The sequence below is a fragment of the Felis catus genome, chromosome A2, assembly GCF_018350175.1.
Source record: "Felis catus isolate Fca126 chromosome A2, F.catus_Fca126_mat1.0, whole genome shotgun sequence".
Taxonomy (NCBI): domain Eukaryota; kingdom Metazoa; phylum Chordata; class Mammalia; order Carnivora; family Felidae; genus Felis; species Felis catus.
This window is the reverse complement of record NC_058369.1, coordinates 154722829-154736152: the sequence shown is the minus strand read 5'-3', so window position 1 is coordinate 154736152 and position 13324 is coordinate 154722829. Positions and strand designations below refer to the sequence as shown.

Sequence of the window (13324 nt, the reverse complement as noted above, 5' to 3'; positions counted from 1 at the left end):
AATTTTAAACTTTATTGGTGTTAACCTTGAGTTCCAGTTAATTTCTTGGTTTGGGTTGAGATGGGGGATGAAATTTTAAGAACTCATTTGCATGACGTGGGTATATGTATATGCGTGTGTTTGTTTTTTTTTAAAGGATGTCTGAATTGGTGGAGGTCCCTGATATAGCCAGAAAACTGTCCTGGGTGGAAAATTATTGGCCAGATGATTCAGTTTTTCCCAAGCCATTTGTTCAGAAATATTGCTTAATGGGAGTTCAAGACAGCTACACAGATTTCCATATTGACTTTGGGGGAACTTCAGTTTGGTACCATGTCCTCTGGGTAAGATTGGTATATTTCTCTGTTCCCTTATTGCCAGAAACACATAATCTTGTTTTTCCAGGAATGCATTTGTTTGCTATAAATGACATTTGTAAAGAGGGAAGTTTTTGTGCTTTTTAAGTAGGATCTATCATTTTACCTTTAAGTATTATGTTGTTGGTTTTTAAGTCTCAAGGAATGGAGGGGCCACCATGAGTTTTTAATTTATATTTAGATTCCTTTTTTTTTGTCTCCATCTTATAAGTTGGTCTCTTTTAGCCTTTTGTCTCTGTTTCCTCTTTCTCCTAGTCAATGATCAGTTAATCCCTGAATCAAATACCTGATTATAGCAAAATTACAGTAGTAATTGCTTCTCATCTTAAGGGCAGGCCAGGACAGCTAGTTGGATAAATTGGGAATGCCCACAAAGCTGCTATTTTTTCTTGGCAGCTTATATTCACCTTGCTTTAGCTAGAATTGCATTATTTGGTACAGTAGCCACTGGCCACACGTGGCTAAATTTAAGTAATAATAATTAAATACAATTTAAAATTCAGTTCCTTATTTGCACTAGCCACATTTCAAGTGCTCAGCAGCCACTTGTGGCTTATGACTCGTGTATTGGATAGCACAGATAAAAAACATTTCTATCATCACACAAAGTTCTGTTGGACGGTGCTGGTCGAGAACCACATCTTCATCTATATACAATGCCTGTGCGTCTGTGATGCTCTGGACTGTATTTGATGCTGTGTCCTTGAGCTTCTGTTCCTTTTCTCTAGGAGAAGGCAAAGGGTTAGTTGGTGAAGTGAAGTTTATTTACAGGCCTTTAAAAATAATCATATTGTAGATATTAGGGGCAAGGGCAGAGTTTGCAGAGATGCCTCTCTGTGACCTGGGCCTGTTAACATGTATTTACTTGCATACTTTGAAAATGAGATCAGTAAGATGTTCATGATTCTTTACCCTCCTCTCTTCTAACTGCTTCTCCGATGCTGTCTTACTGACTTCTGCTCGGATTTTGGCGGGGGAGGGGAGGAGTTTTAGCTTTTGTGAAGATGTTTATTAAGGGCAAGAGCTATTGATCAGGTTTGTGAAAGGTGTCCTTTTGAGCCTAAAAAATCTGATAATTATGTAATTTTACTTAGATCGTTGTACTGGAAAATTGCATCACTGTAGGGCGTCTTAAGAATGGTGCTTTTTTTTTTCTTCAAAAATAGTGTGATTGCTTCCTTCTAGGGTGAGAAGATTTTCTATTTGATAAAACCAACAGATGAAAACTTGGCACTCTATGAGTCTTGGAGTTCATCTGTGACCCAGAGTGAGGTGTTCTTTGGAGATAAAGTGGATAAGTGCTACAAATGTGTGGTAAAGCAGGGACATACATTATTTGTTCCTACAGGTAAGGCTTTAATCCCATTCCCGTACCCCATGGTTGATACTCAGTCACATGAAGCTGGCTTTTTATTAGAACCTCTGGCTTTAACATGCTTGGAAAGTAGCTTTGCATAGCCTGAGAGATAATCCTGATTTTAGACTTTTCACTGCTTTGTCCGTTAGAGGGCTTCTCTTGTAGTTAGGACCTGTTTCAGAATTGTGTTTTTTGTCATTTGCCTTCATTTAAATTTTTATTCAGATAAAATTCACAAACCATGATATTTATCCTTTTAACATGTAAGAGTGAGTGGTTTTTAGTAGATTAACAAAGTTGTGACCCATACCACTTCCAGAACATTTCATCACCTCAAAAAGAAACCCTGTACCAATTAGTTGGCATTCCCCATTTCCGCCCCCCCCCCCCCCCCCCCCCCCCCCCGAGCCCCTGGCAACCACTTAATGTACTTCCTGTCTCTTTGGATTTGCCTGTTCTGGACATTTCATATATAATATGCGGGGTGCATGGTCTTTTGTATTTAGCTTCTTTTAGTTAGCATAATGTTTACTAGGTTCATCCATGTTGTAGCACATGAGTGCTTCATTAGTTTTTATGGACAAATGATATGCCACTGTATAGATATACCACATTTTGCTTATCCATTTGTCAGTTGATGGGCATTGGGTTGTTTCCGCTTTTTGGCTATTATGAATTGTGATGCTTTGAACATTTGTGTACAAGTTTTTGTGTGGAGCTATGTTTTCATTTCTCTTTGGTTATATATATACCTAGTAATGGAATTGTGGGTCATACAGTTTATGACGTTTAACTTTTTGAGGAACTGCTAAACTGTTTTCCAGATGGTCGTACCATTTTACATTCCCACCAGCAATGTACACATGTTCTGATTTCTCCACGTCTATACCAACGCTGTAATTATCTTTTTTATTTTGACTGTTCTTGTAGGTGTGAAATAATGGTATCTTATTATGGTTTTGATTTGCATTTCCTTAATGAGTAGTGATGCTGAACTTTTTTCTTGTGCTTAATGTGACTATTTGTATCTTTTTGGAGAAATGTCTATTCATATCCTCTGCCCATTTTTAAGTTGGGTTATTTGTCTTTTTATTGTTGAGTTTTAAGTGTTCTTGATCTATTCTGTATACTAGATATATGATCTAGATATATCCAGATATGTGACTTGCAGGTGACTCTCCTATTGTGTGGCTTATCTTTTCACTTTCTTTATAGGTTCATTGTAATGTCCTTTCCACAAAATTTTGAAATTTTGATGACACCCTTTCAATTTTAATTAGTCGGCTCTACATTGCTGCCGAAGGCCAAGTCTGCTTTAAGAATCTGGGCTGCTGTCCTGGGACATTCTGGAGACAGCGGGTATATTTTGAGGGACCCTGGGAAGGGATTGAATACCAGCCTTAGCTATAACCTCAAGTATAGGTATCAGGTCAGTCACTTTGAGTTGTGACTGAATGCAGAGTATGGACTCTCCAAGCCAGTGGTTTTGAGAAGTATGTTTTTCTGATGTGGGTGACCTTCCTTAATGGCTGCAGAGTTCACAGGGATCTGTCGCCGCAGGTCTGGCTTTGTTGCCTTGCCTCTGGTGTATATAATAATAAATACATATTGAATAAATGAAGAATAAATGCCTAGAACTGCCAGAATTTAAAAATCTTGATGAGTATCAATATTTTTATTGTGAGTGGGTTCAGCTCCTCCCTTCAATCCTCTTCCCAGGGCACCCTTTTATAACAAATATTTTGTTATGCCCTCTTCAAAATCTTGAATTCATATTCTTTGATGATATAACCTCCAGTAACCAATAATTTCCCCCAAAATGTAGTGCTCTAACTAGAATAGAAAGAAGAAATTAAAAAATAATTTATAGTAAAATACAATTTTATATGTGCCTGTTCAGACAAGTGTATGATTGGCAACTGAAATTCTTTAGCATCGGTGTAGATTAATGGTTCTCAGATATCACTGAGCATTAGAATCACCTGGAAGGCTTATTAAAACTCAGATTGCTAGGCCTCATCCCCAGCAGTTCTGATTTAGTAGATCTGGGAAGGGGGGCTGAGAATTTGCATTTCTAACAGGTTCCCAATTGATGCTGATGCTGCTGGTCAGGGGACCACACTTTGAGAACCATTACCGTAGGGACTGTTGCTTTTTTCCAGGGTAGCTGGCAGCTGATAAACTTTCAAACAAACTATACTTTCCTTCAATTTACAGAGTAGGTTGTATTCCTGGGAAGTTGTGCCAAATGTGCAAAAAATACTGTTTACATATATAATGGACTTACAGTTTCTAGACTTCAACAGTTAATGACAGATTTTGTACCTGTATGAGTGCCCAGGAGAGAGTCCTGACTAGTGCAGGACAGGACAGTTGCTTACTGCGTGGAGTGGCCTGCTCATTGCATCCCTGGCTCTCCTTCATGAAATGACAGTAGTGCCTCCTGATCACTGAGACAGTCAAAAACGGTCCTCCAAACTTCCCAAAACATCCTTTATAGACAGTGCTGCCTCTGTGGAGAACCACTGATGTATATATAGGATTCGTAGCTGACAAAAATGTCTAATTTGTGATTTCAGGGTGAAGCTCAAGGCTTTGTGTGCCTTTGAGCACACAAATGGGCACCACATGAAAGTCTTTAAAGAAGTTTTTTTCGGGGCACCTGGGTGGCTCAGTCGGTTCAGCGTCCGACTTCGGCTCAGGTCATGATCTCCTGGTTTGTGAGTTCGAGCCCTGCGTCAGGCTCTGTGCTGACAGCTCAGAGCCTGGATCCTGCTTCAGATTCTGTGTCTGCCCCTCCCATGCTCATGCTCTGTCTCTCTGTCTCTCAATGATAAATAAACGTTAAAAAAATTTTTAATGAAAAAAAGAGTTTTTTTCATGTTGTGTTGCAGCATGATGAGAGATCAAAAAATGAAAAATATAAAGAAAATGGGTTCTATTTTAGTAGCTGATTTTTACGTGCAAACGTGTGTATATATTTATATTTATATCAAGGCTTTATGTTCAGCGTATGCATATTTCTTTCAAAAGTTAGGCATCATCTCTTAGAAGTGATTTTTACTTTCAAAACATTTTTGTGGGGAAAAAAAAGACCTCATTTTGATTGTCAACATTTATATTTATAGGACCATAACCTTCCATAATGAAATGTGGGTGATCTACCTTTTTCTTCTTAGAGCCAGGCCTCCAGCTGAGTTCTACTCTTGCTCCTCTGCTTTGTCCCTAAGGCAACACTCGTTTCAGGATGACACTAGAGGAGGGACGTGCTCAGCCAGTCCCAGGTTCATTTCATAGACATGTGCTCAGCTCATTCTAGCCACATTTGACTACTCTCGGAGTAAAATCTTCAATGTGAAGTTGCGTTGTGTTTTTAAACTAAAAAACGAAAACGGCAATAACCACAAAAACCATCACCTATCCTGTACCATGATTTTGTTTGATTGGATCGATGCGTTTGTTTCCTCCAACTCAGCACAGAATCTGGCATATAATAGGCATTTAATGGATACTTAAATGAATGTATCTGTAGATCATAATAGACATTAACTTCTCTAGCTCGGGCGGAGTATGAAGTAAACTGATGTTGATATTGTGAGTTTCTTGTCTCCCAGATAGATAGCACATTTGTTTGGTTTAAATATTGAAAGATCACTGCTTTATGTTCTTTTAACTATTTCAGGGTGGATACATGCTGTGCTCACATCTCAGGACTGTATGGCTTTTGGAGGGAACTTTCTGCACAACCTTAACATTGGCATGCAGCTCAGGTTTGTGTCATCAGTAATTTAAAGGATCTTTTGTTTTTTCTTAAATAGGGCATTGTTTTAAAGTTTCCAAAAAATAAATTCAGCAATATATTTTAATTGAAATCTCACGAAGAAAAGCCCTGAGAAATTATTAGAAATAGGACCTTTAAACAAATGTATTATCTTCAAATTTTGTCAGGAAGGTTCCTTGATGTATTTCAACTCTAAAAACAAAAAGAATCATTTATTCAGTTTGAGACTAAATGTATCCCTGAATTTCAAAATTTTATAAAAATGGGTGGGTCCTCTCCTTTGACTGTTTTTACAATAAGGGAGATGAACCAAACCCCTCAGGCTCAGGTGTGACGGTGCTGGGGGAAAGTAATTCTAGGTTAGTATTGCTGAACACCTGCTTTAGTTGTGCTGTGGGTAAAGGATTAGCAGCTGTTTCCCCTTCTGTCTGAGAATTTGACCTTTGGATGCCTCTGTTCCCCTTGGTAGCCTGAAGAGAGTAGAGTGTTACCAGGCTACATTCACTGCTTATGGTAAAATGATTTCTGATTGAGTAACTGCATCACGACTGGGAGAACTAGAGATACCTAGTAGGAAGCCATATCTTTGGGCTTTCCTGAAAGTGGTGACTCTTGTTATTTGCCATACCCACGGGGAACTTGGAAGCTATGTGTCCTTGGAGTTACTACAGAAATACTGGCTCTTACGGGTCAGGAAGCTCTAAGCCAGGGCACCTTACACACCTGTCAGATATGAATCTTGTTTCTTTACCTGAACCGTCCCTGGGGGAAAGATGGCTCCTGGCTATATGGACTGCTGCCAGGACTCCCACGGAAGACTGACACTGTGACAAGCTGTGGTTCCTGTCTTCTCACCTTGACCAGCGCCGATTGTGTCCTTGAACCTGAATGCTTAGTAGAGCCTGAAGAAAACTCCCTGAGTGGGTGTTGCAGTGTTGCCCAACACAGGGAGCTCTCTTCTAAGCATACTATTTTACTTATTACGGTGGAACCCTTATAAAATTCCTTCTACCACAACTGGGATACAAATTCCGAGGTTCTGAGCTTCTGGAAGACCGGTGTCTTCCAGAACTGGTACACTGGAAGTACACTGAAGAATACTTCAGTGTACTTTTGTTGTGGTCAGTCAGACCTGGATAAGATCACGGTTCATTCTTACTCAAATGAAGCAGTGCTTAGTAATACACCCTACTTGATAGGGCTTATGTGTTGTGGCCTGCTTGCTTTTGTTTTCCTTGAGTTGGTTGCCTCCATTTAACTTTGAAATGCTAATATTAATACTAAATTTCTTCAAATTTTATTTAGGTGTTATGAGATGGAAAAAAGGCTAAAAACACCAGATCTTTTCAAATTCCCTTTCTTTGAAGCCATATGTTGGTTTGTAGCCAAAAATTTGCTGGAAACCTTGAAAGGTAATTACTAATCTTCACATTATGATGTATGATGTTTGTAAATTCCACTGAAAGCCACTGAGAGAAAGGCCCTTTTTTATTATGGTGTAACTGTTGCCCCTGTTTGGCTTTTGAAATGCACGATTTCTCCCTGCCAAGAACCTTTTTAGCAAATCGGAGTCTCTAGTCCGTGGCCTTAAAAATCAGATATATGAAGCGCTGTAGCAGAACAGCATAGGTTATACTGAAAAATGTTCATTTCACCTTGGACTCTAGTAGCCTGCACACACTGTCAGGCATGTAAAAGGGCCTCCCTCACAAAAATGGAGTTTAAGCTAAGAGACTGTTACTGTAATGTGAATTTTTTATGTCCTGAAAGAATCAGGTAGCACCTGTTTCATTGCCCTTAATGATGATTAGGCTGGCCAGTTTCAGGTCCCTGTTAGCACAAAACAGCTGAATGTCAAGCTATGAGTCTGTTGTTGAAAAAAATGTTTTTTGGGAAGGGGAAATTCTTTAATTTAAACTTAGAAGCTACCGGGCACCTGGGTGACTCAGTCAGTTAAGCCTCTGACTTGGGCTTAGGTCCTGATCTCACGGTTTGTGGGTTCAAGCCCCGCGTCAGGCTCTGTGCTGACAGCTCAGAGCTTGGAACTGCTTAGGATTCTGTGTCTCCCTCTCTCTCTGCCCCTCCCCTGCTTGTGCTGTCTCTTTCTGTCTCTCAAAAATAAATAGATGTTAAAAAAAATTTAATCTTAGAAGCAACTTTTTTAATGTGGAATTTCATATTTTGGTGTTTTATCTTTGGTTTAATAATCTTTGAGCAGTCAAGTTTGGCACAGATTGTCATGTCTACTTTTATCCATGTTCTCACTTGTGCTCATGAGAATACAGTTTGTCTGGTTTTTGTGTTGTCTGACTTTTCTAGTCAGTTTGTAAATTGTGCTATTAAATTAACTCTCAGAAGGGGGCGCCTGGGTGGCTCAGTGGGTTAAGTGTCTGACTTTAGCTCAGGTCATGATCACATGGTTGGTGAGTTCAGGCCCCTTGTCGAGATCCTCTGTCTCTCTCTGTCTGCTCCTCCCTGACTTGCCTTCTCTCAAAAATAAATAAACATTAAAAAAAAATTAACTCTCAGAAAAACAGATAAAAACATAAACGGTAAAGTCTGTTCTAAACATTTGTTTCTTTCTCCATTTAAAAGTTGCACAAGAATAAAAGGTAAAATGAAAAGAAACAATCAATAATTTCCCAGGATAGAATGCACAGAATTAAATGATAAAACTCATTTATGTTTCTTTCCTCAAGACACACACACACACACACACACACACACACACACCCCACAACCTCCCTCTCTTTGAAAGGAAAAAACAGTAGGGCTCCTTCCCACATTTGCAGCAGTGGAGGTAGATGTCTTAATGTGGTGCAGGTATACCGTCATATATATGATGGAGGAAGGAGACCATGGATAAAGAGGAATGGGTGCTTTCTCCACAAGACCAGTCTCCAGAAATGCATTCTAATCCTAAATCCCTGACTCATTGAGTGTTTTCAGGTTTTGGTGAGGCTGAGCGCCACCTCATCTTCAGTGAGCATGCCTTGATGTCTGGACTGCAGGAATCTCCCGGTGGACCATACATAGAGTTGCCGTGTGTGGTTTCCAGTAAAGTACTGGGTAGTAGAAGCCTACATAAATAGGAACACTTACAAGTACTTATAAAAATCTTTATAAATGTCCTTGGTTTTTGGAAATAAAACCCTGTTACTGAACTCTCCAGATAAGAGATTGGCAATTCAGTACTCAGAAAGTTCGGAGTCTTTTTCCGTCTTTTCTCACTAACATACACCCAGCCCTCGAGTGATGCTTTTCCTTTTTTTTTTTTTTTTTTTTTTTTTTTAATGTTTATTTACTTTTGAGAGAGAGCACACAAGCAGAGGGGCAGAGAGAGAGAGGGGGACAGATGATCTGAAGCGGGCCCCATGCTGACAGCAGAGAGCCCAGTGTGGGGCTCGAACCTGCGGACTGCAAGATCATGACCTGAGCCAAAGTAGGACGCTTAACCATTTGAGTCACCCAGGCGCCTCAAGTGGTATTTTTTCCTAATGTCCAAGAGAGGTTCATCAATCAACTTTTTGGAACAAATTAAAAAATTTATCTGAAAGACAAAATCTTGCTGTTCCTCTTGCACCCACAAACAGCAAATTGCTTAGAATATTGATTTAGCCTTTGTTTCAGGCCATTGAGAGTTCAGAAATACAGAGGTCTGATTGAAAACGTGGCCCTGTACATTAAAGACTTAAGAAGATTTACTATAAATGGATATTGGTAGCTCAAGTTTTTAAATATTTTTATTTCATCAGTACAGGATCAGTATGGGATAGGATAGCCGGCAACACGAGCGAGGCCATCAAATCCCACTAAGGCTGGGGCCAAGTGGCCATTGTACCAATTGCTCATCATCCTAGGCATTCAATCCTGGAAGTGGGAATGGTGGTCTTGTCACCCCACATTATGTTCTTTCACACCTGACCTTTTAACTTGCCATCGGGGCCTGTTACTTACCAGCTCTCAGACTGTTATTAGGCTTATATGATGGGTAAAATGAGGATAGATTGTATGAAACTTAATTGTGTTTAGTGTCAGTAATAATACAGCAATGAACTAATCTTGGACTTGTGTAACTAAATTAGCCACTGGACAGAAGTAAAACCTTTTGCTTTTGGCTCACCTTACCCAAATTTTAGACCATATCATACATAAACAGAATACATTTTGTGTGAGTTTTAGATAGTTTGGTTTAAAGACTCGGAAAAGGTATGCGCATGTGTGTGTGGCGTGTTTACCTTTATAATCATGAAATATGTCATGCCTATAGCTGACTGTGTAGACCACACACACTGACTGTGTAGAGTGCACGAGCTTAACAGTTTAAATAATTACAGGGCTCACCTGGAGAGCATGAACAGCCTTGCCAAGACGTTTGAAACGTCCAGTTATTTTTTCCACCGCTCCCCCACCTTCCCTTCTAGAGAGAACCACTGTCCTGACTTTTGTGATAATCCTTTTCTTCCGTTTTATCACCTCTGTCACAAGTGATAAAATAGCACAATGTTTTCCGTTTTTAGAGTTCGCGTGAGTCGATCCATATGACATTATTTCATGACTTGTCTCTTCCTCAGCACTGTGTGAGCTTCTTTTTGCCTGGAGCACCTAGTACAACTATGCTTAAATGTAATTCCATTTCTTTTTCTTTCTTGCCTTTTGTTTCACTTTTTTCCTCTCTGGTAACTTGGAAGTTACGCACTCTGGTAGTCGGTGGTTGCTCAGCGTCTGAAGTTAGCCCTTTTCTCCGTTGTAACTCCCTTCCCCGCTCCGCTTCCCTTCCCACAGAGCTGAGAGAAGACGGTTTCCAGCCTCAAACGTACCTGGTACAGGGAGTGAAGGCACTGCATGCTGCTTTAAAATTATGGATGAAGAAAGAAGTAAGTAGTTTTCTTTGGGGAAACGATGGCTACTGTTTCTATGGCAAGATCCAAAGCGCGAGTCCCGATGCTGCCGCGGCAGCACTTTGAGTGGCGTGGTCAAGGGAATGGACGCTTTCAGTACAACGTGTGTTTTATCATACGCGTGCACAGATGTCCTGGCTTGTGTTTACGTTGATGAGGATAGAGTACCTAAGTACTTCTTTAATCTTTAGCCTGAAAAGAAAATAATTCGAATATATTTAAGATGCTAAGAAAAGAACATGTAGATACAGAACGATAATAAATAACTTTGAACTCGTATCGTGTGCTAATCGCTGTGCTTAGTCTTTATATCCATAATCCCATTTAGCTCTCAGAGCAACTCTGGAAGGCTGTGATGCTCTCCTTATCCCTGTCTTACATATGAAGAAGCTGAGGTTCAAAGAGTTGTATATGACTTGCCCAAGAATACCGGAGGGTCTTGGACTAAAGCTGGGGCTCTGTAATCGCAAAGTACTCTTATCCATCTGCTAGACTTCTGTAAAAATGAAGGAAAAGGGAGGTAAGGGTTCAAGCAGGAGCTTCCATTTTCACTAAAATGTGGTCTGTTTGCATTGGAGTCCTGCTGCCTCCAAGAGGTCATCCCCGCTCCCCAGTTGGAAGCTGTGTGTCCTACCCTTATGCTTAGTAGCATCTTTCTTATGCCAGTGGACTTCAAAGTAATGTCTGTAAAGTAACATATTCACATCCCCTTCACTAGGTTTATGAGCTTTTGAAGAACAGGGACTTGCCATCTTTATTCCCCTCTGTAACTTGACATGCAACTCTTTAATAAGTGATATATATGTGAGCTGGTGAAAATACATTCCCATATTAATTTTTTGAATGCCTACTTGAAATAAAAATTCTGCTCTTAAGAGATACTGGAGACAATAATTAATAGGTTACCCTTCCAATAATTTTTTTTCACTTCTTTTTACTGTATTATCATCGCTATATACCCTCTAGAGCAAGGCACTGTGGAAGCATTCAGGAAAGAGAAAGTTGTGTCTTCCCCTGTCAGAGACGTCATCGTCTAGATGACACATAAAAGTGTAAACAGATTACAAAACCGTACAACCATATCATAACAAAATAAAGGATTATGTGGCAAAAACTGTGTAATTTGTTTCCTGCTGAAGACTTGAGATAAGTTCTTCTCAAACTCCCGTATTTGTCAGAATCGCCTTTAGAGCTCCCTAAAAACAAACTCCCTGGATCCTCCCTAAGAGATACTGATAAAATAGATTGGTGGTGGGATCTGAACCTCTGTTTTTAACAAACTTTGTAAGTGATTTTGATGTACAGTGAAATTCATTAATAATAAATCCTGTTAATTCATCACATTCGAAGTGCTCTTTTAAAAGCATGATGTTTGCGTTTAACCGCCTGTTAACCTTGCTCTAGGATGAGAGGCAGCTTAGTCTAGTGGTCGGGAGCATGGACTCCGGAGTCAGATGTTTGGATTCAAATCTCAGCTATGCTACTAATAAACTAGCGAACCCCTGTGCATTCTTTCCCTCAAATGTAAAGTGAGAATAGTACTAGCTCTGTCATAGCGTTGGTGAAAGGATGAATGAGTTAACACCCTCAAGCGCTTAACAGTGCAGTACCTTGCCTGGCACATAGTTAGCACTTGCGGTTACTGTTGTTCCTAGTTTGTTTTAACAAGTTATGCTAAAACCAAGGAGAAGATGTAAAGCAAAAGTAAAAACTGGTTTATCAAATGCATCTGAAGAATCAAAATGTTCTTAACAACAGTTAAGATTTAGAAACAGACATAAGAAATTATGGCAGTAGTTTGCAGTTGGATAGATGGGGTTTCTCAGCAATGCGTCTGTCCTACTGATGCAATCTTTTTCCTATTAAATTAGAAAAGAAGTTTCAAAAACTTATTCAGATTAGACCTCCTATAGGAAATAGGATTATTTAAGTCCCTGTGTTCCTACTTACAAATCCTTATATACTATGAATTAAATGCTAGACTTAACTTTACTAATTATAGTAGTAGTTAGAATTACAGTGGGCTTTGAGGGATAGAGTACAAGGTTACTTCTCAGTGTAAAGCAAAACTCACTGTAAGATAGTCCATCTTTAACTTGAGCTAAGAGGATTTCATGCTAATAAGGCTCTCCTTAAAGAGTATTATACCAACTCTGTGAACTCTGAGACCTGGCTTATTAGTATTTCGCTTAGAGAATCCAAAATTTGTTTAGTAAATTAGTTTTCACTTATTAAAGTGTAAATAACTTTGGTTGTCTTATCTTTGTTAATCCGAATCCAGCTTGTATCTGAACATGCCTTTGAGATCCCAGACAACGTCAGACCTGGACATCTTATTAAAGAACTTTCAAAAGTAATTCGCGCAATAGAGGTAAGAGTAGAAACTGTCAACTGAATGCTTGGTTACTGTCTGCTTTGAGAAGCAAACGCAGCTACCGTGACATTACAAACATTGGAAAGCACTTATACTCTTAGATGAAATAGAATGAGCTGTGTCTTGGGAGGAGTCTCAGGTTCTCAGGCTTCCAAGCTTCTACAGAGAAATTTAGAGTATTATATCATAATGAAGAAATAAAGAAGTGGTTACCAGGTTACTTGAATTTCTTCAGCTTACTCCAAGAATAAAAAAATACAAAATAAAAAAAATTTCAGATCCCATTCCTTTCTGCTCTGCAGAGATGAGTATGTGTTAAGTAATTAGAGGAAGAGACAAAATGTCAGGTGAGTCGAGCCAGGTCAGGCTCGTTGGGAAAGAGGGATGCTACTGGTGGGGAAAGGCAAGGAGACCCACGTGACTGAAGTATTAGAGCAACTAGGGTTGGTAAACCCCCCCTTGATAAAAGCCCATAAAATCTGAGATTAGTTGTTTTAATTGTTTAATTAGAAAACTATTTTCGGTATTAAAGGGGATTTTAATTAAAGTAATTCT

At 39.4% G+C, this 13324-nt stretch overlaps 1 protein-coding gene across 1 annotated transcript in view; it reads left to right on the top strand.

The window, feature by feature from the left end:
* The window catches only part of KDM7A (lysine demethylase 7A), an 82574-nt gene that overhangs the window by 46601 nt on the left and 22649 nt on the right, over nt 1-13324 (top strand). The window contains exons 6-11 of the mRNA XM_023250623.2: nt 137-323; nt 1542-1704; nt 5396-5483; nt 6800-6906; nt 10280-10371; nt 12677-12766. Coding sequence (XP_023106391.1) covers nt 137-323; nt 1542-1704; nt 5396-5483; nt 6800-6906; nt 10280-10371; nt 12677-12766 — 727 coding nt within the window. The remainder of the gene's footprint in view (nt 1-136; nt 324-1541; nt 1705-5395; nt 5484-6799; nt 6907-10279; nt 10372-12676; nt 12767-13324) is intronic.